The sequence below is a fragment of the Sceloporus undulatus genome, chromosome 5 (assembly GCF_019175285.1).
Source record: "Sceloporus undulatus isolate JIND9_A2432 ecotype Alabama chromosome 5, SceUnd_v1.1, whole genome shotgun sequence".
In the NCBI taxonomy this organism is placed as follows: domain Eukaryota; kingdom Metazoa; phylum Chordata; class Lepidosauria; order Squamata; family Phrynosomatidae; genus Sceloporus; species Sceloporus undulatus.
This window is the reverse complement of record NC_056526.1, coordinates 64,427,544-64,453,612: the sequence shown is the minus strand read 5'-3', so window position 1 is coordinate 64,453,612 and position 26,069 is coordinate 64,427,544. Positions and strand designations below refer to the sequence as shown.

General features: G+C 40.5%; 1 protein-coding gene across 1 annotated transcript in view; it reads left to right on the top strand.

Annotated features, from left to right (window-relative positions):
- Nucleotides 1-16,832: 16,832 nt before the first annotated feature.
- The window catches only part of PDZRN4 (PDZ domain containing ring finger 4), a 148,214-nt gene continuing 138,977 nt past the window's right edge, over nucleotides 16,833-26,069 (top strand). Inside the window, exon 1 of the mRNA XM_042466458.1 lies at nucleotides 16,833-17,106. Within this exon, the coding sequence (XP_042322392.1) occupies nucleotides 17,038-17,106 (69 nt within the window). The 5' untranslated portion in view covers nucleotides 16,833-17,037. The remainder of the gene's footprint in view (nucleotides 17,107-26,069) is intronic.

Below are 26,069 nucleotides of genomic sequence, written 5' to 3'. Positions count from 1 at the left end.
TTGTCACCAACATGAAAATCAAAGAAAAATGGAGGCTAGTGAAATTTTAAAAAATCCCTGGAGAAAAAGGCCACAACTTTATTAACATATAACATCTGGAAATGGTCTCAAAGCATGAAGTCTGGATCTGTTATCAATCAGCCCATGGCTAGTCAATGAACTCAATTGCTTGGTCATGGCCAACCTTTGGGATGATATAGGGGCCTTTGAAATGCCCTTTAGTAACTCAGATAACCAGCTGATCTCATGTTTGTCTCTCTGCCCCTAGTCACCGGAATATGCTGAATTGGGGTTGCTCCCGCAATGGCAACAACACATGCCCCCAGCGCTCCTGGGTCCCCAAAGGCATCTCGATCCAGTGCTACGCAGCCCTGGAAACCACGCCCACCAGATCCAAGACCTATGTTACTGCCTTTGAAAAGTTGTGACAGTGCAGCCCAGAAATCCCACAGGGGGGGGGGGGGGGGGGGGGGAAAGAGCCAAGCTGGAATGGCACTGGGACCCAGCCAGGAGACTGCTCCTCCCCCAGTATGGCAACCAGGCTGGTCCGGTAAGTTGGGCAGCCCTATTTTTGAATAAGTTCACTTTTCTTCTTTGCAGGAATCTATCCCATTTCCCCCCACATTATTTCTGCCTCTGGGACCAAAGTTTCTGTCAAAGAAGTAATGTGAGGGAACACATCTACTTTGTTAACTGAGGTATACCTGTATTATTAATGAATGGACCAGCTGGGTTTCTGGCTGTTAGCTGTCCTACAGAAAGTTTTCCTGCTGTGTTCTGCCTCCTGCCTTGAATGTCAGGAAATGATTTCCTCTGCCTTGCATTTTAGTTGCCTGCTGGGACTTGTATCTCAAAAGTTTTGTGTTTTCTGTTGTTTTCTTTCTCCTGTTGTTTTACATTGTGATTGTGTTTTAATTGTTTACACAGAAATATCATAAATCAACATATCATAAATAAATAAATGGAAAGGCAACATCTCACAAGGAAATAATGTAATTTATTTATCAAAGTAATCAAATTTTCTACTTTTGTGCATAATATGTTTGAAAACAAGAACAGCTTTTTATTAGAAGTAATGATCTCTTGCTTTCTGAATGATAAGTTTGATTCAGCTCCCTGAATTATCCTTGCCTCACAAAATAGAAAGGAGCAAGATTTCAGAATTGTGTTGTTGTTGTTTTTGAAATGGCAAGATATCCTGTTGCCATCCTCTTTTGTAACATTAAATTTAAATATACATAAATTGATATAGCTATACCCTTCCCATAGCTTTAGCTATAACTTGCATATTCTTTTAATAGGCTTTTAAGTGTATGCTTTTAAAATCCATTTCACATTATTCTGTTTCTTTTTTTTCCTTTTCTTCCATTTGAATCTCATACTCCTCTTAGACCCCTCATCCTTCAATTCTAGCATGTGTTGCAGCTGTTGTTGTTAATTGTTTTAAGTCAACATCAACTTATGGCTATTCCATGAATGAGAATTCTCCAGATCACACTGTTATCTCCTGCCCTGCTCAGGTCTTGCTGACTGAGGGTTGTGGCTTCCTTTAATGAGTCTGTCCATCTAGAATGTTGTCTTCCCATTTTCTTACTGCTTTCTGCCTTACTAAGTATTATTGTCTTTTTTAGTGAGTTGTGTCTCCTTAAGATACTGCCAAAGTATGACAGTACAAAGTATGATGTTCATGGTACTGTGTGTATTCTTCATACACTTTCTCTGAATATATGCATTTACTATGCATCTTCACCAAGTTGTGAAATTCTGGAAAGTATTGATTTGCTCATTCATTGGCAATCCAGTCTGCTTATAGTGTTGAGAGGTGTGAATTGGGTAAGTTTATTCAGAAATGTAAGCAAAGCAATTTCCTCCTCCATCCCCCATCTGAAACGATACTTGCATATAAAAACGATTAACCAAATAATACTTTTGGATTATCTCAGGAGGACCATACTTCTATTGAATTGAATTTGGCCCTACTAGAGTAAATTTTATGTGTTAATATTGTACATAGCCACCCAATTTTGTATGAATATAAATATGGTTATTTGTATAATTATAGAAAATTTTACTTCAAAAGATTACAGTCAGTGTTTCTACCTCAGTTAAAATGTTTATCAGAGCAGTGATGTTATTAAAAGATACCTGCCCAAAAGAAAAAAAAATAGAATTGGAATATAAAAGATATCTGATTTTAAACAACATCAAATGGGACAAATACTTCACTTTACTATTATTATTATTATTATTATTATTATTATTATTAAGCATTATTTATAAAGCGCTATGAATTTACATAGTGCTGTACATACAATCAATTAAAATAGATAAACCTGCCTATGGCATACAATCTATGAAAATAAGCATAATACAAATTAATACATCTTAACATTCAAACAATAAAATATAGCAGACAACAAATTAAAATACCATCGGATAACAATAATGCAATGTCTGGGAGTGCTTCCCTGAACAGAATTGTCTTTGACTCAGTTTTGAAGCTGGTTAAAGAGGTGATAAATTGTGTTCATGGGGGAAGGAGATTCCAGGTGTGAGGGGAAACAAGTGAAAAGGGGCAAATCTGGGATGAATCAGTGAAAATCCTTGGCTGGGACAGCAGTCATTGACTACCAGAATGGAGGGCACAACTGGGGAGATAAGGAGAAAGAAGCTCTGATAAATAAGGAGGGGCCAGCCCATGCAAGGCTTTAAACGTTATTCACAGAAGTTTGTAACGAATATGGAAAGGAAGGGGGAGCCAATGAAGGTATAACAATAAAGAAGAAATGTGATCAAAGTGGTGAGCAGACATGATAATGCGTGCAGCTGAAAGCTGGACAGAAAGTAAAGGACAGAGCTAAGAAAGAGGAAGCCCCGCCAGAAGGAGGTTACAAAAATCCAGTTGCGAGACCACAAGGACATGGACCAGAATCTGATTTAATATAATCGTTATATTAAAGCCAAGTCACAGTTACATGGAAATTAACTCCATAGAGCAATGGAGACTTCCAAGCAGGACTGAAGCAAAAAACTCTAAAAGCAGGCTATCCACAGTAGTTAAATCTGTCTCTCTCTTTTTAATTTTAAGAGTTTTTTGGCAGAACAAAATTGGCTAAAATGCAAAAATAAATGTTATGTAGTAAAACAAAAGTATTATGTAGTAAATATCATGTAGTATTCAGTTTTGATTACAAAAATTGCAAAATATGCTACTGTTGCTTAGAATGTAAGAACCTAACTTCTGTGTTGGTTAAAACCACTTCATTTTTAAAAAGAAAAAGAAAATTATATCTTCAGGAGTTTGAGTGCTTTTTGTAACTGGTTCTTAGTTTTCCTGTATGCTTTGATGGACCTTTGAGGTGACATCACATTAGAGGTGACGTAGAAAAGAAATTGTGCTATCAAGAAGCTCACTGAATAATTCATAGCTCTTTGAATTGCATATTGAATAACAAATCCTTGATTGCTTTTAAATATCTTTTATGCGGTGAAAGAAAAGGCCTTGTTAAAACACAGTATTTTCTATGTAATCTTTAATCCAATTATGCTATGCCCCAGTGTTTACATTCATAGCCAGATGGGTTAGCAGCTTTGAGAGTACATGAAAGCAAAGCAGTAGCCGATGAACCTCACATACCCTGCAACAAGTTTTCCCTTGATTTTCCCCCCCTTTGGTCATATCAACAGCCTTTATCATGTCTATTGCTTGATAGCAGAAGAAGTACACAATAAATATATATTTATATAGGCTAAAGTCAGATACACACACAAAGCTTTGCTTATATCATAATTGTAATAGCACTTTCAGTCCAACATGCAAATGTTCCTACTGGAGAAGCATGCAAAATCCACTTTCTAATTTATACTGCTAACACTAGATTATGTGCACCTTAACTCATAATCCCCATCTATCTCCTATGACTGCCTTCTCTTAAAATTTGTAGTGTGTTCTTTTGGCCTTTATAAATCTAAGGCTATCACTCCAATTCTTATACTTATCTTTTTTTTTCCCTCTCTATCAGTTGCCAGCTATATTATTTTCTTTATCATTTTTAGTTCTTCCTCCTTGATTCTCAAAGTCTTATAAGTTTATCACACTGGGAAAAAGATGAGAGCATCATGCGATTTGGCAAAGATTATCATACAACATTGCAAATATCCCGCAATTATCCCATGAATAAAAAGGAATTATAGCTTTTTATTCATGAGATTTTCACACGTGCTGTGATAATCTTTGCCACATCATGTGATGCTCCCATCTTTTTTCCCAGTGTCATGAACTCCTTAGAGAAGAAAATAAGAAATGCTGCAAGAAATAACAGATAATAAATAAATAATAAACTTTTATTTATATCCCGCCTACTGTAACTAGGACCGAGGAGGCTTACAGTAAAACAGTCCAATACATAATAAAATAACAATACACCACAGTCTCAAGTTATATCCTCCACTTTAAAATAACCATTAAAGCATAATTACATTAAAAATTCATACTGAAATATTAATTAATCAACTAAAACCGGAGGATGGGGTGGGAGATAATTGATGGGATAGAGTGCACGATAGTCAATTCAATGGGTGTCTGAAAACTGTCAGAAGAGATCTGTTTCAAGCTTGTAATATGACAGATCGCGTCCTACAGGCCATTCCATAGTCTGGGAGCGGTTGCAGAAAAGGTCTTCTGGTTGCCATAGCTGTTCTGGTCTTCACCAGTTGTAACAGATTCTTCCCAGAGGATCTGAGAGTGTGGGGTGGATTATACAGGAGGAGGCAATCCCGTAAATAGGTTGGACCCAAGCCATGTAAGGCTTTAAAGGTCATAACCAACACCTTGCACTGGACAGCCAGTGGAGTGATTTTGGGATAGGTGTTATATGGTCACTCCTAGTTTTTCCAGTGACCAACCTGTCTGCCATATTCTGAACTAATTGAAATTTCTGGACTAAGCACAAGAGCGCATTGCAGAAATCAAGTCATGAAGTTACCAGTGCATGTACCACAATTTTCAGATCCCCCAGTTCCAGGAAAGGGAGTAAAGAGTGAAGATATACAACTGAGCACTAAAGTTAGTGGTGAAACAGATGGCGGGTAAGAAGTGGCCTACTGTGAGTACCTCCATTTTGTCCAGATTCAGTTTTAGTCTGTTTTTCCTCATCCAGTCCATTACCACTTTAAGACATTAATTGAGAGGAGAGACACTATCTGTAGTCATAGCTGCAGACCGAGACATGGAGAAGTATATCTGAGTGTCATCAACATACTGATAACATCCGCCCCCTTATGTCCAAGCAGGGTTCAGAAAAGAAAGAGGAAATAGGGATCATATTGCAAACATACATTGGGTAATGAAACACAGAGAAATTCAGAAGAATTCCAGAAGAAAACGAATCTGTGCTTTATAGATGACAGTGTTTCACTGTACTACAATTGGCAAGTTTCACCTACACAGCACCTAAAGGTTTTTCCAGATGCACAGAGACTCCTTGAGAAATTCATTGTTGCTTGCCTAAGAAAGGAGCAGTTAACTTCACACAGGACAGGGACAGCTGAATCTCTACTTTTCTGTTATTAGTGCAGTTGAAATTTAACATGTGTTTTATTGCTTTTTGTCCCTAGTCTTCACATGGCCTAAAAGGGGAGTAGCCTATGTCTGCACTGAAATCTCCTTTTATTTGACCACAGAATGCTAACATCTGAGACAGCATGTATATCTGTGAATCTTACATCATCACCTTTTTGCTTGTGATTTTTAACATCTTTGTCTGATGAAGGGGAAGGTGAACTTTTTAAAGCTAGCATAATATATTTTATGCTTTGGAGTTGTCCCAATAAAGGCATTTCTGCTTGTGGATTTTGGATTTTGTACGATAGGAAGGTCTATCTATGTTGTTAGAGAAATTGTGAAAAATATTAATCTAATTCATCTACTACAGGAGATAGATACTTCTCCTGCAAAGCCCCTCCCCTCTTCCTCTTCTTTTACTGTTTTCTTTTATCTCACTATTGCTATAAGTGGAAGTTTATTACATAACTGGAAATTAAACAGAAAGTCACTTTCTTCTTCCACCCCAACTTTCTTGCTTGCCTGAGCTCTTTCCTTCTACTGAATCATGTCAATGTTAACTCTTCCTTTCCTTAGAGTCTCTGGACATCTGTCAGCTTCCCTTCTGTCCCTCCTCTGGCTTTTGCTATTAAAGCAATGTTAAGGCACTCATTCTTTTATGTCCTTTCTATGGCCTGTTACAGACAGCCAAAATAAAGCTGCTTCGAGTCACAGTGGAGGTATGGTATTTCAATGATGCATGCGTCCTAAGAGTCCAGGAGCCACACCAAAGCCACGCTCCAGTCCTTAGGGCTGGAGTGTGGCTTTGGTGTGACTTCTGGACTCTTAGGACGCATGCATCACTGAATCACCATACCTCCACTGTGACTCAAAGCAGCTTTATTTTGGCTGTCTGTAACAGGCCTATGATTACAAGCTTATTCCAACACATGAAAATGGGATTGTGACACTGTTGCACGAAAGAGGTATATATAATATTTTAAAAATGCATTTCTCTATTTTCAGCAAACTCAGAGAAAGTCTACACTGAATTCTTTCTAGATTTATATAGACTCAAAGATGGTTGATGTCTGCCATAGGACTTTAAAAAAAAGACTTACTATAGTGTGCCGGAATATTACCAAAGAAATTAGCACTTCATATTGCAAGGTAAAAAATCTCAGAGACATTAAAAAGATATATGCATAATGGATGGTTGGCTAGAATGTGTACAACACATTTTTATACCTGTGGGAAAAAACTCATCTTAATTTAACATGGGGGAGGAGAATAAGCATACAGCAAAAACCCTATTGCCTCAGATGTTGCTGTCAAATAACCATAGTACAACATGTTGGAAGTAAGGCCACAGCTTTATTTGCAAACAATTGGTAGGGTTGGCACAAAGCATAAGGTCAGGATCTGTGCAATCAAACCACCCGATGTAGTCTGATTATCCAAACCGGGCACCCACCCGGTGCTTGGGATGACCTAGGGGCTAAGGAACACAACTTGACTGCAAACCTTGTCTTGCGTTCACCAATTCACAAAGCCCCTAGTCACCGGGAGGTGCTCCTGCGTTCTGGCCCCCGCAATGGCCAAATGCCTGCCCTATTCGCCCCCGGGTACCTATTGACTCCCAAACCAGAGCTCCATAGCCCTGGTACCACAACGTGCAGATCCTGGCCTATGCTGCCGCCAAGTTGTGACTAAAAACCACCTAACAACAGCGGTGGGCGGGCGGGAGAAGCACCAAGACTTGCTCCCTTCCACAGCTTGGCTCCGCTCTGCTTGAAGCCAAGCAACCGACTGAGGGAAAGGGCCAGCAACACAGCCTTAAATAGGCCTAGGCTCCTCCCTCCCTGCATGCTGTGCGGAGCCCTGCCTCCAAGGCCCAGCCCACCAATGGGCAGCCTTGGAGGACCGGGAGCCCCGCACCAACGAAACCGGCTCCCAGAGCGTCGCGGAGCAGAAGGGCCGCCCCTTCCACCCCCGCGCACCAATAGGGAGCCGGGCAAGCCCCAGAGCACTCTGGGGCTTGTAGTCCAGCTGCATCTAGCGGCAAAACGGTCTGCCTGGCGAGGCGGGCGACCGTTGCTATAACATTTGACTGTATCTATAATATGAACATTCTGGTAAAATAACATTTCCTTTAGAAACCTTCCTAGACATTAATTAATTTTACAATAGTGATATGTGAAAAGTCCAACTTCCTTTCCTTTTCTTTTCCTTTTCCTTTTGCAGACTTTGGTTCACATTTTCTGGACTGTCTCCTAGTCAGACACAATTTGTACTCTGAAGTCCATGTGCTGATGAATGTTTGTGAATGTGTCCTGGAAAAAATTATGTCCTTTGAAAAAGTGCATATATTCCAATGCTTTCAAACAATATGTCCAAGAAAAAATGAACACCAATGTACACATATTTGAAAAATAATGCAAAATAGTGCATTTTCTTCTATAACAAGGAGAACAAACAAACAAATAAAAACATTATTGGACAGCCTTATTTTGGTAATCTGTGGCACATCAAGAATTTCATATTTTGTTGTGATGAAACTGGCAGTTTGTTCTTTTATTGCATTACAATTAAATATGTATCTACACTTTTGAAAATTAACAAATAGCTTTCTGTAGTCCTAGTCCATTTTTTAAGATAGGTGAAATTAAATTTTAATCTTGGCACTTATATATTTAGGAGTTATTTATTATGTCTGATACTCCTTAGATGTGTTCTATGAAGAGCAATGGTGTTGCTTCGATGTAGGCTACCATACTTGGCATTCTTCCAGCCTGTTAGGTTAAAATCAAGCCACAGAAAATGGAATTATTATATCCCAAGGGGAAGAAATGATAAGTAGTGTATGATTCTGGATCTACTTGCCTTGCTGTGTTGGTGATGTTTGAGGTGCTGCTGGATGCAAAGCCAATTTGTTAACAATTAGTACTCATTAGGATCATTTCCTAGTATTGATTTTTAACAAACATTTTATAAAGCACTTTTCGGAAACAAAAAGCAGCTATGCTTTATCAATGTAACATATTAGGGGTCAATGTCAAGATTAACTCAACTGATTTCATTGGTTATAAAGTAATTATTTTTTGCCCAATATTCCACCTGCTATCCCATTACATTTAAGATAGGTCAGAGCAAATGCCAACTATACTTAGTGAGTACATCAGAAAACAATTGTTAGAAACAAAGGGAATCCTGGAAAAGACCATGGGTTTGCAATATATACTTTTACTTTTGACAGTTAGCTGTAAAATTCATGACATACTGAATGGATTTTACTATATGAATTTTACTGTGAGGACTTAACATTGCTTTTTGAGATCTAAGTATAATTTTGAATCTTTTCTTGCTTTAATGAACATAGTGAGAATTGTGGAACCATTAAAATCTAATTGACAAATGGCAAAATTAGGTTTTGTGGCAAGCTGTAACAGAAGCTTGTTAATATTTAACAGAAGCTTTTTAATATCTTCAAACTAAAAAACAACAACCTATAATTACTAGCATTCATATTTAGACTAAAGTTGCATTCCTGTTCCCAGTCATGCTCATATATATATTGTCAAAGAGTTTTTATAGTGCCCCAATCAAAAAAAGGTTGTTTATAAGAAATTACAACTGATTTCAGTGGAACTTTTGTTCAGCCTACTATTCCACCCCACCTGATGTTTACCTTACCAATATGGCAACTGTAAAGTGCCATTCTAAAGATACACACATGCAACAGTACACTACAGGTGTATGGACCACCCCCATAGCTTTTTAATTTTGCTGATCTCATTGAGAATAAGATAAAAGAGGGTGACTATAATCTGGCATCACCGGGATTGCAGGGTGTGTGTGTGTGTGTCACATTGGGTGGATATGTGGTCGAGACCCCCCCCCCCCGCTGCCACATATCATTTTAGCCATGACTAGATTGGTGCATGGCAGGTGGAGGAATGCCCAGAGCACACCTCCCTCCCTGCCGCACCCCATTTTACTAATGAATAGACTGGCGCACAGCATGGAGGGGGAGTGCCCAGAACACACACACCCCTGCCTTGCACCATTCTACTCATACATCAACCAGAACATGGCAGTGCACCCCAGAAGCTCTGTCCTCCCACACCAGGTGACACCCCAGGCAGTAACACCACAGCCTATAGTCAGGCTATAAGTGAGAACATCAGTGCCTTTCTAAGGAGACGCATACCCTTCAAGAGGAACAAATTTGCATGGCATTATATTCCTGCAACATGCACTCCCTGCTCCCCAGTAATCATTCGAGATGACAGTGCGCCCTTGGCTTACACGGGGAATCCGTTCCGGATCCCCCATGTAAGCCAAATATTGCGTATGCTCGAGCCCCATTCAATGCAGGCACACTGTATATTCCAAGGATGGGAAACTGCAATGAGTAAAAGGGCCAATTTTCTTCCTTATAGTATTTTTCATGGGCTCCAAAAATGCCATTTAAAACCTATTTAAAAGGTAAATTGCTTCTCTGCATGCCTCCAGGAAAATCAGTTAGAATCATAAAAACAGGGAGTAGGAAGATACCACAAGGACCATCCAGTCCAACCCCCTTCTGCCATGCAGGAATACAGAATCAAAGCAACCCTGATAGATGGCTATCCAACCTCTGTTTAAAAACCTCCAAAGAAGGAGACTCCACCACTCTCCGAGGGAGTATGTTCCACTGTCAAATAGCTCTTACTGTCAGGAATTCTCTCTAATAAGGTGGAATCTCTTTTCCTGTTGCTTGCATCCATTGTTCCGAGTCCTGTTCTCTGGAGCAGCAGAAAACAAGCTTGCTCCATCCTCAGTATGACATCCCTTTAAATATTTATACAGAGCTATCATATCACCTCTTAACCTTCTCTTCTCCAGGCTAAACATCCTCAGCTCCCTGAGTCATTCCTCATAGAGCATGGTTTTCAGACCCATTTTAGTCACCCTCCTTTGGACACACTCCAACTTGTCAACATCCTTTTTGAACTGTGGTGCCCAAAACTGGTCACAGTATTCCAGGTGGGGCCTGACCAAAGCAGAATAGAGTGGCACTATTACTTCACTTGATCTAGACCACTATACTTCGATTGATGCAGCCTAAAATTGCACTGGCCTTTTTGGCTGCCGCATTGCACTGTTGACTCGTGTTCAACTTGTGGTCTACTTGGACTCCTAGATCCCTTTCACATGTAGTCTGGTTCAGCCAGGTGTCCCCCATCCTATATCTGTGCATTTCATTTTTCCACCCTAAGAGCAGTGTCTTACATTTCTCTGTGCTGAATTTCATTTTGTTAGCTTTGGCCCAGCTTTCTAGTCTATTCAGGTCATTTTGAATTTTGATCCTGTCCTCTCGGGTATTAGCTACTTCCCCTAATTTGGTGTCATCTGCAAATTTGATAAATATGCCCTCAATTCTGTCATCCAAGTCATTGATGAAGATCTTGAATAGCACTGGGTCCAAGACAGAACCCTGTGGGACCCCACTGGTCACTTCTCTCCTGGATGAAAAGAAACAATTGTTGAATCAATTACAAATCCATGTAACAGTTATCTCGTTTAACCCATATTTTACAAGCTTGTTTGCAAGAATGTCATGGGGTACCTTCTCAAAGGTCTTACTGAAATCAAGATATACTATATCTATGGCATTCCCTTCTTCTATCAAGCTGGTCATTTCATCAAAAAAAGAGTTCAGATTTGTCTGGCATGACTTGTTTCTCTGAAACCCATGTTGACTTTTGCAGGGGTTGCGGGTGGAAGACCTCCATGAATGTGGACAAACTGCAAATAAAAAAACAACAACTTTTTTTACCTGAGAGAATATCTGTCTAGGAATCTCCAGGTTCTCAAGTGCAACTCTGTGGCCAGTATCTGCCACAGGTTATTATACAATCATACGGGAGGACCTACAAATGCCCAGAGGTAGTAACATCTAAATCCTCCAGCACAACTCTGTGGTCAATTTCCAAGTGAGTTGTGGTGAAGAACCTAGCGATTCCAAAACAGAACATATTAATAAAATGTGCAAATAATCAAAGCTGCAAATGTGGCGGGCCAACTGTATAAGTGTCTTGTTAAGCCAGGTGTCCCCCATCCTTTATCTATGCATTACTCTTTTTCTGCCTAACTGCCTTACATTTCTCCCAGCATCCTAATCTATTAAGATCATTTGGCATTTTGATCCTGCCCTGTGGGGTATTATCTACTCTGGTGTCATCTGCAAATTTTATAAGCATGCCCTCTATGCTTTTGTCCAAGTCGTTGATAAAGCTGTTGAATAGCACTGGGCCCAGGACAGAACCCTGTGGCACCCCACTGATCACTTCTCTCCGTGATGAAGAGGAGCCATTGCTGTGCACCTTTTGGATTCAGCTGGTCAACCAATTACTGATGGAAGATTTTTGCATTCTCTTTCCCCTCCTTAGAAACATAGGGATTTCCTTCATGCAAACTCTCCTCTCTCTCTCATTCAAACTAATCATGTGATTTAGTCATTCCCCTTTTGGGACTAACAGACTCTATGGAGTGAAACAAATGTCCCCAAAAGGGCAGCCCCTGTGAGAGCTGGGTTGGGGTCACAGCACCAATCTGAGTTTTTGTTGGCCCAAAAAGAAGCAGCAAATTCCGACTCCTTTTTGAGCTGGCAAAAAGTTGACTTTTTCGTCCATGCCATGACATTACAGTGCTTCTGAAGCATGTGGCATGTAAACACTGCACTGCCAGAGCACCCTGATTCTGGTCCACGTGTGGGCAGGCAGTGGGCATGACACCAGCTTCCAGGCATCTTGAGGGCATATGCCATCTGCACACCACATCCCCAAACCAGCTAGAAGCTGGCTTTTCATACCGATCTGTACTGAACTTCTCTCAAAGATTTTCTCCTGCACTGCATGTTCCTTCTTCCTCCACTCTCAACTTTCTTTGGAAAAATTGTAAGATAAAGATTTTTTTTACCTGAACTATTCACTAGATAGATTAGGGTATAGCCTCTATATAGAGTAAATATAGATTAAAGCCATTAGTAAACTTTTGTTTGAACTTCAAGCTACTTATGTTGTTTTTGGAGTCAGTCTCAGTTCTTAGGGAAGCATAGTTAGACAAGAGCACATTCTGCTACTGTTTTAAAACTAGACTCTAACAGGCATGGCTTTGATATTTTGATATTTAAATATTTTTGTTTCCTCACCAATGGCTGAAGCCTTAGCAACCTTAAATTACACTACAATTACAAATCTACCTAACAGTTTCATTGTCTAGTCCACATTTTGCTATCTTGTTTGCAAGACTATCATGGGGGACCTTGTCAACGGCCTTACTGAAATCAATATATGCTATATCCACCACATTCCCTTCATTTGCCAAGTTGGTAATTTTATTTTAAAAAAAAGAGTTCAGATTAGTCTCTCATGACTTGTTTCTCAGAAACCCATGTTGACTTTTTGTGATTATAACGTTTCCTTCTAAATGTTCACAGACTCTCTATTTAATGATCTGCTCTAGAATCTTTCCTGGTATTGATGTTAGATTAACTGGGTGATAATTGTTGCGATCCTCCCCCCCCTACCCCCTTGAAGATAGGGACAACATTTGTCCTCCTCCAGTCTGCTGAGACTTCTCCTGTTCTCCAAGAATTCTCAAAGATTGTTGGCAATGGCTCTGAGATTACATCTGCCAGTTCTTTTAATACCCTTGAATATAGTTCATCTGGTCCCAGAGACTTAGGCGCGTTACAGACCGCCATAAGGGACGTCCTCAGGACGTCCAAGGTTTTAAAAGGGGTGTCACTTCTTGACGCCCCCAAGCCTAATACGTCCTGAGGACGTACAAGATGGCAGCGCCTCATCTACATGGGGGTTGCCATGATGGCATCACGAACGCGCCGCCTCCAAACGAGGCGGCGCAGACGTGACGCCGTCCTGCCATGCGAGGGTGCTTAGTCCGCCCTTTCGTCGGTGCAGGAAGGAGGTCCGAAATGGAGCTCCTTCCTGGTCTTGCATCGCTGGCACAGCCTTTAGATGGCTGCGCTCAGTGACGCAGAGGAGAAAGGGGCTAAGCGGCCCCTTTCTCCTCCTCCCCGCTGCCACGGGGTGTCCTTGGGGCTTGAAGCCCCAAGGACACCCCTTTCCAGGCCTCGGGGAAGTGGCTTATTGCCACTTCCCTGCGGCCTGGAAAGTGGCGGATCGGGGCCTCAGCGGCTGCCGCTCTGGCCACTGAGGCCTCGATCCGGTGGGGAAAGGGGCGGGTGCAGGCCGCTGCTTTTCGGCGGTCTGTAACACGCCAATAATTCATTTAGATTAACCAGATATTCCTGTCCTACTTCTTTATTTATTCTGTACTGCATTTCCCCTACTGTGTCCTGTATTCTATTTTCCTTTTCTGAGAAGACTTATGCTTGATCCCCATGGTCCCAAAGCCGGCCACTACCACAGTTCTGAACAGATTCCAGTAGGAACAGCTTTTGTCCCCCTTTCCGACAGCTTCAGGCTGTGTTAGCAAGCCTCAGAACAGTTTCTGCCTGCTTCAGGGGCATGAGTTGCATAAATGCCATGCCCCTGAAGCAGCCAGAAGCCACTTTATTTGGCCTGTCTGCTTTGGCCCATAGTTGACAATTCTTTAGTCATCCATCCTGAGACACCTCCCATTTTTCCTCCTCAATGGAACTGTTTGAAGTTGCGCCTTCAATATCTCCCTTTTCAGAAATTCCCATCCACCCTGCACTCCCTTCCCTTTTATTATTCTTGATCATGGGCTCACACCCAGTATTTCCCTAAGTTTACTGAAATCAACTTTCCTGAAGTCTCGAATGCATGTCTGTCCAGGAATGCTGCCAACACAGACACTCACATGGCTGGCAAGATAAACATGCCAAGCAGTTCCTTCCCAATGCCAAACAACAACCAATAGAATAAGCCACTAGCCTGTCCAGAGTTCAAGATTACAGAGAGCCACACTACCAGTCCAGTCCGAGGTCAAAAGTACTAGAGGGTTGGTCAAGGGTCCAGTCTGAGGTCAAGGATTCAAAGGCAGTCAAGAGTCTAGGAAGCCAAGAGCCAGATCAAGCAGCATTCACTAAGAACTAATAGTCTCTGGCCATTGCTCAGCGTCTGCCAGGTTCCTTATATCTAGCTCCCTTATCACAGCTGCTGATTGCTTAATGCGCTCTTCTCAGCAAGCCTCTTGCAACAATGAAGGCACACCCTTTCTGATCTCCTGTGGCTAAAGGTACAAACCTCAATGCTCTGCTGCTTTATGTCTCCCAAGTCTGGCACTTCTTGTGGAGCAAGACTGTGCTGCTGAGCCTCAGGCTCCACTGGAGGAGATGCCACAGAGCTAGGGCCAAATCCACTGGGGCTGGGAGAGCAGAGCTGGGACCTGGCAGGGCAGAAATGGGGCCTGGCACAGCCTCGGGTTCCTCCTGCACCTGAGGAGCCGAGTCCTCGTCATCATCCTCCGAGTCCACCTCGTGGTTGGCCATGACAATGTCTGACTATGCTTGGCTTCCCCTTTCCATTGTATAACAAACTCCAGGACAACATGATCACTCCCACCTAAGGATTCCACCACTTGCATCCCATTAAACAGGTCATCCCTGTTGTTAAGGATAGCTCCAGAATAGCTGATCCCCTTGTTGTCTCTTCCACTTTAAAATTGTCTGCCATCCTGCTAATCCTATTGGTGATGGAGTTATTTGTTTGTTGGCTGTCTCCCCCCCCCTTTTTTTTTTGTATTGTGTTTCCAGATAATATGTTCTTTATTTAATGATTTTAATTATACAGATTACTGTTATTTTTGTTACTGATAATAGTTGGATTTTGTCAGCCATCAAATGCAGCTCCATTGTAAGGGGGAAAAAATCAGGGTAGAAATGTGTGGTCTGGTTATTTGCTGCCACATTGCCTTTAATTTGTGGTTACTAGGAACGAGAGACCACCAACACATACTTGGGTCATGCAAATTTAAGGCTGTGGCTCCTTGACTGAGTCTATCCTGTAATGCAGTCTTCTTCTTTTCCTTTTAGAGGTCCTTCTCTGTCACCGCTCCAAAAACTTGGAATGGCCTGTCGGAAGAGATTCACCAATTATCCTCACTCAAGGCTTTTAAAAAGGCGACAAAAACCTTTCTCTTCCGGCAGTCCTTCCCTGATTGATAATGTCCAGAACCAATTGAATCACCCTCCTTTTATTATTTTTCTTATTTGTGGTTTGTTTTTTAATTTTGATGTATTGATATGTACTTTTTAACCATCTTTTACTGTTTAATTTTATAGTTGGGAGGGAGGATTGGGTCAGGGTCTTGTGGGGCTTTTTGTTTTTATTGTTGTATATTGTATTAACTTTGCTGTTACTCACCTTGATCCTCAAAGTGGAAGAGGCGAGATATAAATAAATATTTATTATTATTATTGTTATTGTTATTATTATTCCTATTTCCTCCTGATTTACCAAGCTTTATCAACATTTCTAATGAATTACATCATCTCATAATACCCCCAAGGTATGATAGCCTCAGTCATTTACACACACACACACAGTGTATGTAAGACTGTATATGCTGTTCATATTGGTGCAGCATAAATTAAAAGCTTATGTATGAGAACTTTGAGATATTACACCTAGAAATGAGAGTAGTAAACAACAGCAACAATATACACTTGCATTTCATAATGTTAGAATATGATTCCTTCCAATTTTAGTATTCAATCAGATTTTATAGTACTAACAAATGAAGAATGTGGTATAACCATCTGGACTTTTTTCTTTTTCTCCCTGGTTTGCTCCAACTGCTAAGAAAAACATTACTATTTTTTCATTAACTTAAACACCCCACACCCATTAGCTTATTTGAAAACAAGTGCCAGAACTAATCCCAGCGATGGAGACTGCTCCTGACCTAAGCTTGTTTCCCAAAAATTTTAACCCAAGAATTATTCATTTGATCCTAAAGTTGAAAGGATAATATGGAATTTTAAATAAAAAGATAGCCCCATATGTTCATCCTTAATAAACAAAGGTGTTAGTGACACGTGTATTTTGTTTAACCACACTATGTTTGCTTCTTAATTAGTGAATATTCATCTGTTATCAACAGCAGCTATGACACCCCTCCCTACTAACACGTTCTGTCATAAATAATCAATGAGACTCTATTAATATTCATGAGTTGGAATCTGTGTAGTCATGTGCACTGATGCAGAGACGGGGAGTGTTGCTGCGAACTGAGATGAAACTCTGTGTATATCTGTGTGCATACGTGAGAGTAGGATACTTAGGGAAGAAGAAGAAGAAGAAGAAAAAGAAGAAGAGCATGCTGCTTATACACAGTGCCCTGGCTTGTGCTTCCAGCTAACAGTGGTGTGTCTGTGTTCCTGCACTGGAGTGACTGATGAAAAACAGTAGTCAAGTCTGGAGGGTGCTCCCCTGTCAGTGCATTTGCCTCTCAGTTCTTGGAAAATTAGAAGCATTGCTCTTCCATTATTTCTTATTAGAATGGGTTGCAATCTGTGCAGTTTTCAGAAGAGGGAGGAACACTACAAACTGCTTTATGAAGTTTCTCAGGTGAGTGCAGAAGATATTGCCAGCAGCTCTGTGGAAAAGGAATTTTCGTGGCTGGAAAAGCACTTGCTGGAAAAGAGGGATGTCTGGAGTGTGTGTCTGCACGCACATGCTTGCATGTTTTGGATTTGTTGTTAATCTTGAGGTTGCTTACCACGCCTGCTCTAATTTATTTCTGCTGGGTTTCCTTTTTAAAATTCTGTGTATCTTTGCCAAATTTTGAGTCAGAGACCTTCATTGTCCATTGAACCAGATCCATAGTGTGTTTAGAGAGTCTTTAGCATTGGTAAGTGAATCCTTTTTCAATTTCACTGATGATGCATTTGCAGCTGTTAGGATTTAACAGGTCTTTGGTCTCAAGTATTTTCAAGTTATTGAACCAGGTTTTATGGCTTAGCATGAAGTAAGAAGGTGATGGTGATGTCTGTTTTTAAACTGAAAACTACTGTTTAGCAATTAATTGATATGAACTTTTTATCTTTCCCCATTTGGAATAGGAGTTAATTCGTGTACTTTCAACTGATGTTTTTACCAGGTGTCATCCATTCCTTTCTTTTCTTTTTATCATTAGATGGAGAGTTAAATTTATTCTGTAGTTACTAAAGCGTGTACCCCAGCAGCAGGAATGTTGCTGTAACCTACTAATATGTGATTGCTGTGCAATCTTAATGAGAAGTGGGGCAGGCGGGGACCAAATGTGTTTAATATGATAGCCAGCAATTTTGCCCCAGTGCTGTTGCATCCATATTTGATTTGAATGATTTTTTTTTTAAAATTGGCTTTTGCTATGGAAATCTGGCAGATGAAAGTTAACTGCCTTTCAGCATCTGTTACCTTCCTCTTTGTAATTTGTTCTCACTTTGACATGCCACTGTTGACAGAGGCTGAACACTTCCAGTTTTTGACTGCACTGTTGATGATGGGTGAAGGGCTGAGGACAAAACAGCTCAGAACGTTGGTGGTCTGTTGGCACAGCGGTAGCTAAGTGCCCATTGCCGGGTGTTTCTCTCTCCCTTCCCCATGTACAAATTCTTTCTGACGTGATTCATTTCACAGTGGACTAATTACAAAGTGGATTCTCTACACATGAAACATCCTCCTCAGTTGCAGTGTTAATGCACATTTTCATGGTAATGTGATCAGAGCCTCATTAGCCAGTTTCCAAAATGATCCTCTGCATTAATTAAATATAAAATTGACTCTTTTTATCACCATGGAGGGGGAAAAGAAGATTAACATTGTCAATTATGGCTGGGGATAATATAAAAAGCAAGGTGGGGAGGAGGGGAACCCCCACAAAGTCTTTAAAATAACATCCAAAGCAGCTAACCTGTCAGTTGGTTTTGGCTCCAGAAAATGGACTCTAGGTGGAACACTTTCCTTCAGTTTAGAAGTAATTCCATCATTACATTTTCCCTGACAATTGCAATGCAGGGAATAAAAAAGTAGAACTTCTCTCCCATCACCCCATTCCCTTTAGACTCAGAATAGCCAAACAGACCTAAAAATACAAAATGTAAATAGCTTAGTAGATTATAGTGCTGCAAATCAAAGAAGCCAGACCATGTTATAAGAAAACACATCAAATCTCTCTCTAAATTTTATAAGGAATATTTAACTATGCCGGAACCAGGGAATATATTAAGTACATTTTATGAAATTTGATTGAAGTGACGTTGAATACTAAAGCATTTTAAGCGTGACTGCCTTTTGTTGTGGGATTCCAGAGCTATTCATTCTATTACTTGTTTGTTTCCTTCTGTGCCAGTGTTGCAGTTTTCATGATAAAGAAATGAGGGGGGGGGGATGAATTACCACTTTCCCTTTAACCCTAGTATTTACCTGATAAGGCATAATCCATGGAAGAACCAGCTTTTCCATTCTGGATTGTGGGGAAATGTCACTGATAAAGGCATTTAAAAGAGCAGTATTGTATCTTGTACTGTATAGATCTTTGAGCTAGTTTTGTTTTTCACTCCAGCATTTATGCATCTTTGTGATCACATGCCAGTGTGAGCATATTTTAGGCAGGTGTTCTTGTCTAACAATTGATATTACAAAGGAATTTCCCAGTTTACAAACTTGGCAATGAAAGTAACTGTCAAGAGAACAAGTCTATTGTTTTCTTGCTGTTTCACATCACTAGCTTGCCTATGTGATATTGGAAAACAAAGATTTATACATGGGAGAAATATGTTACAAGCTGTGTTATTTTGTTGTTGTTTGATGTCAAAATCTTCTTATGGGAGTTAATGGTATTGTTGTTGCTGTGGAAAATAATGACATTTGTAAATGTTTACAAGTTCTTGGGGGAATCTCCCTTTTAATCACTTAGCTTCACAGTGAAACTGCAGTCGACATCTAATTGTGTACAGGTATTTAAATTTATTTTTATTTTGTGTTTAAAATTCAGCCTTCTTATGGATGTAGGCTTGTATTTTGACCAAGAAGACTAGGACTCAAGTCGAAACTCTAACATAGACTTAGCAGAACTTGCTCCCTCTTTAATTTTCTGCAGATAAAATAGTTGTGATTTCTCTCAAACCTGATGGGAAATTGTGTGAAATAAACCTTGTAACACAATTTTTGGTTGGAGGCTCCATGTATGAAGTAGTAGCATGAATATGGTGGCTGCATCAGTTAAAGTTAGCATTTGGAGATTCATTTTTTGATGGGAAAGAACTTTTGGTGTGTACAAAAATCTCATTTAAAAATGCTCTCCTTTTGTGATGCTGATGATGGCAGCACATGTGGGTGTATTTTCATAGTACCCATATGTTGTTGCTTCAGAATCTCTTTCTAATATGCAGTGCAATTCCAATCCTTCAGGGTTCATGTGGTAAACATAATCACAGTTTCACATAGCCAGTCAGATTTGGAAACTTTGATGGAACCCCAGAATGCAAATGAAACTCTTTTGCTCTCATTCAGAAATGGACTGGAAGGGAAACGTTTTTCTATCACTTGGGGAACTTGGAAATACTCCCACTGTACTACTGTTTTCATTGTCTGCCAAAGCTGTATGTAAGTTTTCCAACACAATTTAGATCTCATCTGGTAGAACTATGCATATCTATCTATGGCAGAATGTCCGTTAATAAGTGTACATATTATGGTACATATCTAGACTGACCCATTGAAAGTCTGTGGCAAACTGTTGAATGAATATCCAGATACTGAGTGCCATCTATCTTTACTGACAGATGTAGACTATGTATAGTTCTCACCTTCTTCATTGGAAGAAGTTAATTCAGTTTTGCATCCTGTGGTTCAAGGTCAGCATCCCTACTGCAGTAATAGTATGAATAACTAAGGTGATTCAAAAGGTAAAGTTTGAGCAATGTCCAAAGCACCTTCTTCTTCTTCTTCTTCTTCTTCTTCTTTTCTTACATCCATCATGTGACAAAAGAGACCAAGATGAAGAGTCACACATTTCTCAAGTGGGTGCTAAGTTGTTCTTTTAATCCTTTTAAGAATATATAGAAATTCAGATAAAAGAGTGGAAGCAAGGATGATGTTCCTAAACCCTTATTATGCAAAGCTTTAACTGTGGCTGGAACATTGCAGGTATAACAACTCTTTTGTTAGTTCAGAGTGAACGGCAGGTGGAGCCTGACAATTAGAGGTGGGATATTTGAGAGAACGCGGGTGAGGGAATTGGAAATACTAGGTCAGAGAATTAAAAATGGTTCAAGGGGGGCTTTGGGTGTTTTGTTTTAAAAAGGCTAGTGGAGAAGGGAATAATTTATACTGGATTAATCTAACAGATGGAATCCCTCCATCTATTATTAAAATACTACAAGTGCTTGGTTACTAGATTCTTAAACAAATTCAGTATACGGTTTATACAGGGAACCCTCTGGATCTGTGGGTTCTAGGTCCACGATTTTGAGTGACTTAAAGGGTGCTATGGCTATCTCTGGCTCAGCAGGTAATGTCAGTAGATTACTGTGGTTAGAGTTGAGTGACCTATTCTGCCTGGAGCTGCAGGCACATAGTTTAATTAATTAATTAGCATCTCTCCTTTTTCCTGGCATAGGAAACAAGGCAAGTCAGAACAACTGAAGATAAAGTTAAATTAATACCTTACTATACAAAAGTTAAAAACAATTATATTAAAAAAGCAACCATTAAAACATTTTAAAGCACATTCAAAATGTGATTTAATACATAACAAGCACAGTACACCTTACTGAAAACACATAATTTTAGAACCTGCCTAAATGAAAAGACCTTTGCCTTTGCTGAGAGAAGGCCAACCAAACTGCCCATGGAAGGGAATTCTTAGGAACAGCTACTGAGAAGGTTATCTTCTGTGTTTGTGAGTTTCCAATTGTGCTTTTCCAGTGTGCTTCTGAAGGCAGTAGAAATGAGAGGAATTCCTTCTTTAAACATCTTAAAACTTGGGCATAAGTCATAACTAGCACTTTTAATTCTGCCTAGAAATGGACCAGTAGCCAATGAAACTGATTCACCAAGGGAGTGAGTATCATAGCATAGCTGATTTGAAAACTGTGATCCAAAACACACTGCAGAAATAGTCCAGTTTGAGACTGCTTTAACTGCCCTGGCTCAATGTTAAGGAATCCTAGGGATTGTAGTTTGTTCTTTCACCAGAGCTCTCTGACAGAGAAGGCTAAATGTATCACAAAACTACAGTTCCTCAAATTCCCTAGCATGGAGCCAGGGCAGTTAAAAAGATCTCAAACTGGATTATTTCTGCAGTGTTTTGGACCTATATTAACTTTGCTGAAGTAGTGGAACTTTAGGAAAGACTACTGAACTTTGGTCACATAACATAAAAAGGGAAGTTAGGAACATGAAGGTAGTTTTGGGACTACAATATGAGTTATATTACCTATGTAGTATGCAGCTAACTGCCTGAGCAGATGGAGGAGGATAGCACAGTCTGAGTCCATGCTATCCTGCACCCCGTACTCATCTGGGTTAGTCCTTGTGTCAGTGTGGCCATGGGCAGGTGTTCACACAGCTATCTCCTCACTGACCCAGGACTGCTCTTACCTTGCCGGCATGCAAACCATCTGAGAAGTTCTTACTTGCCCTATCTGGCACAGAAATGGTGTGTCTGGCTGCAGCCACGTGGCCAGACACCCTGTTTCTGCATCAGACAGGGCAACTGGGAGGCTTCTCACATGGTTCATATGCCGGCAAGATAAGGAACATGGGGGGAGGAGGGCTGTCAGAACAGCTTGGTTTTGCTGTGGAGTTTACTAGAAATGCTGCACAAAACCAGGGCTATTTTACCCCGGGACAAAGGCTCTTTACCCCAGGGTCAAATTGAATCCTATGGATTCACATCTGTACTGGCAGGATTGGGCCTGATTTCCACCATGGGTATTTTCGACATGAGGCAAGGGGGAAGTCAGGCCATTTGTCCTGGGCAAACAAGCCCTAAATCTCCATTTATTTGTTTTACCCAGAGCAAGCATTGTGAACCATCTTCTAGCTGAAACCGCTGTGCAGAAGCAGGGAAAGCAATTTTTTTCTTTCCTAGGCATTTTTTTTTAATAAATCCCCATATGTGGAATAAAAACTAAACAGAAAAATGTTTGATTGCTCACATCTTTGAGCCTTCCAAGTCTTTTAACCAGATTTAAAGTGAGTTATGATTTTGTGGAATCATTGCAGTTGCCCTTTGTTTGTCACCCGTGAACACCTTTTGTCCTGTTCTTTGTATCATAGCCTTCCTATATCCCCCCCACCCATATTACCATGATACACTGTGTTCTGTCCAAATTTAAAGTGTGTTATGGTTCTGCCTGTTCCATTATGGCTGCCTGCTTCCCTTCATCAACTTCTTTCAAACCTCCTGTCCTCTATATCTGTCCCATTTGAGTTATTTCACCCATTTATAATATTTCTACCACTCCCACCATCATCTCTCTCCATCCCAGCAACCAGACTCCTTTCCCCCCACAACTCAGTGATTAACCATTTGATAGTTTTCTGTATGCCACATTCTCTTGTGCTTTATATGGAAGCTGCCATTTACATGGAAGCTGCCAGATCCCGTGGTAAGCAGTCGAGGGAGGAAGAGGGGACAATTCCTGTTTTTGTTTTGCTTTTTGCACAAATGGAAAAAGAGGGAGACAATTCTGTGAGGTGGTCCAGAGTAGGAGATCTCTGGAGATGTTGCACACCTAGCATATTTCATACTCCTCCACTGTCTGACAAAATTATTTTCAGTACAATCATGAACATAAAATAATCATTAAGCATGCGTTGCAGATTGCTAGGAGTTGCAGTTCAACCACACTTGGAGGACTGCATTATTCCTGTTTCAGTTTTCATAACCCTAGTACCAATGAAATGTGGCTTTCAGTAACTATATGGCTGATGGCTGGACTGAGAGCTGCAGAGTTGGTGCCAGCCACAGCAGCTGTTGACTACCAGGCACGAACTTTGCAAGTAGGCAGGGCTGATGAGAGGAGCCTCTGCTTCACTTGAGAGAGTGGTTTGCCAGGCAGGAAGACAGATGTTGGATGAGACAAGAGCCAAGGTGGCAGCAAATTGTCACTACAAAAAGAGATACATAGGCGGGATACAGACCACCCAAAAAGGCCGGTCTGCCAGTGCCTCCTTTTCCGCTGGTGGGAAGCCACAGCAGATAAACTGTGCGGTTTTCTGCCGGTAAAAGAAGAACCTGCAAAAAAGGGTTCTTTTTGTGGCACAATTCTGACGCCCGAGTGTGCCAATGGCGCACTCATGACGCCACAAGTGTGCCATGACGTGCAGATGCTAAGCATCCGTCATGTCAAAATGGCAGCACCCGTGTGTACAGGGCGCCGCCATTTGACGTATGGAATACGTACTAGGGTTAGGGAGCATCTGCATGGTGCGTGCTCCCTAACCCTAGTACCGCCGCTGCCACACCACATTTTGCCCATCTGTAACGGGCCATACTGTTTGAGCTGTTGAAGTGGGTGGCAACCAGGCACTGGGCAAGGAGGAATACAAAAGACCTCAAGTGTGAAAAGAGCCAAACACTGCTACTTGGAGATTCACATATCTCTTTCTCCTCCTTCTTCTCATGAGACTGGTGCTAGTGCTATAGGTAGAGGAGCTATGGTGGCAGCAGGTGATACCTGTGCCTACTTTACCAGCCAAGTCTAGATCACTTCCTCCTTGCTCCTGCCTGTTCCTAAGGACAATGCACCCCTTTATTGTCTGCATGTAGGGAAAACTGCTTCCACTGGCCTGTCCATGGTATACCATTGTTCTAGAAAGCCAAGAAAGTGAAAGAAAAGGAAAATTGAAAACAAGGAGAAGGTTCAAGATGGTCCAAAAGATATACTATGGTGCAATCCAGATATAGCTCACAGACCAGATGTTTCCTGCTCCAGATTTAGACCATGTTCAAATGGATCAAACCAAGGTTATCCAGCACACATGGTTCAGAACTGCAGAATCTCTATATTGACAGGAGCTTATCTACTGAAGCTACAAATTAGCTGAATAAATTCAGAATTCATTCGATTTTTTGAGGGTCTATTACATAACCCATTTACTCCTGAAGATTCTGCCATTTCCTTTGGGGCCACAATGATTTAATCAAAAAGCACTTGCATTTATTAAATGATTTGGTAGTAAACAAAGCATAATTAAAAGATAAACATAACAAAACATAAACAAAATGTAACTAGCCCTTCCAGCCAGTGGCCCCATGCATTATAAGACAGCTGAAAAAAATGGGAAATATTCTCATGATATATCTTCCTTTCATTATTGGCTTCCAATGGACCTTTATCTGGCATTAATAAACAATGGGAGTATTCCACATACTGGAAGAGAGTGCATATATTGAAAAGGGGCTTCTTCTGGCCCTCCAAGCCCACAATGAGCATTTTGGTGCAATTTGCGAAAATGTTTTCAGAACAGCTGAAGAGGGCAACCTCTCAAAGACCTCTTGGCCGGCAATACAAGCCCCCTAACCTCTGACAGTTTTACATCCTATATTAGTGGATAATAAGAGACGTGAGAGAGGCTTCAGGAAGCGAAGTTTGGTTTGTGTTTCTTTTTAAAGGAAAGACTACTGTGAAGAGAGAGATATCCACAAAGTAGGATGTAGAAGCAACTTGTGGGTGCTTAAGGTAGAATGAAAACTGGAAGGCTGAAATAAAGGGGAAGTTCTGAGAAGATGCCCCATACACATGTTCACAAATACACACACTTTTCTGGACAAGTAGCTATCTAGGCAGGTCACAGGATATTCTGTGAAATGGAGGACAGTCCTGTGAGATACCACCAGGTAGATGGTCATCACTCAGAGATAAGAGTCAGCCTGTTCACTTTGTGCTTCCATTTCAAAGGTGAGATACAGTGAGATGGAAATACAAAAAGCCTGTTGGAACAACAAGAAAGGAGTTAATTATATACATATCTAGATGTATACTTTATGGATTTTTTTGCATAGGCACAACTTCATATACTGTATATCCATACTACATATCCATTGATATAGCAGTGTTCTGATACACAATTTTTAAAGGTGTACTTTTCTGTAAAAAAAAAAATCAGGTGAGTTAAAATGAATATGCAGAATGAACTTTTCTTTGCACTTGGTTGATTATAAGAATGAAATGGAATGAATTTGTACATTACTGTGCCTATTTCATTTCAGTATCTCTGTATATATTTTTTTAAAAGTTTAAAATTTAAGTCCAAGAATCAAAAAATCTTATTCTTGAAAAACTGTGTGAGAAGCCCGGAGAAGCATGGAGTGCATACTGGTTGCATACTGCCTGGCTACAGGGCAGTGTGATAAAATCCATATTTTACTTTTAAATCATGCATCTTTCCTGTGAGTGAATTGCGGTGCAATAATCTCCTTACTAGAACTATCAGTAGAACTCATTTTCCTTTTAGTCATACCTGTACAAAGGCCTTAATCCTCTCTGTCCAATCCTCAGTATTCTCATTTTGGTCCAAACAGTTTTAGACTTCTT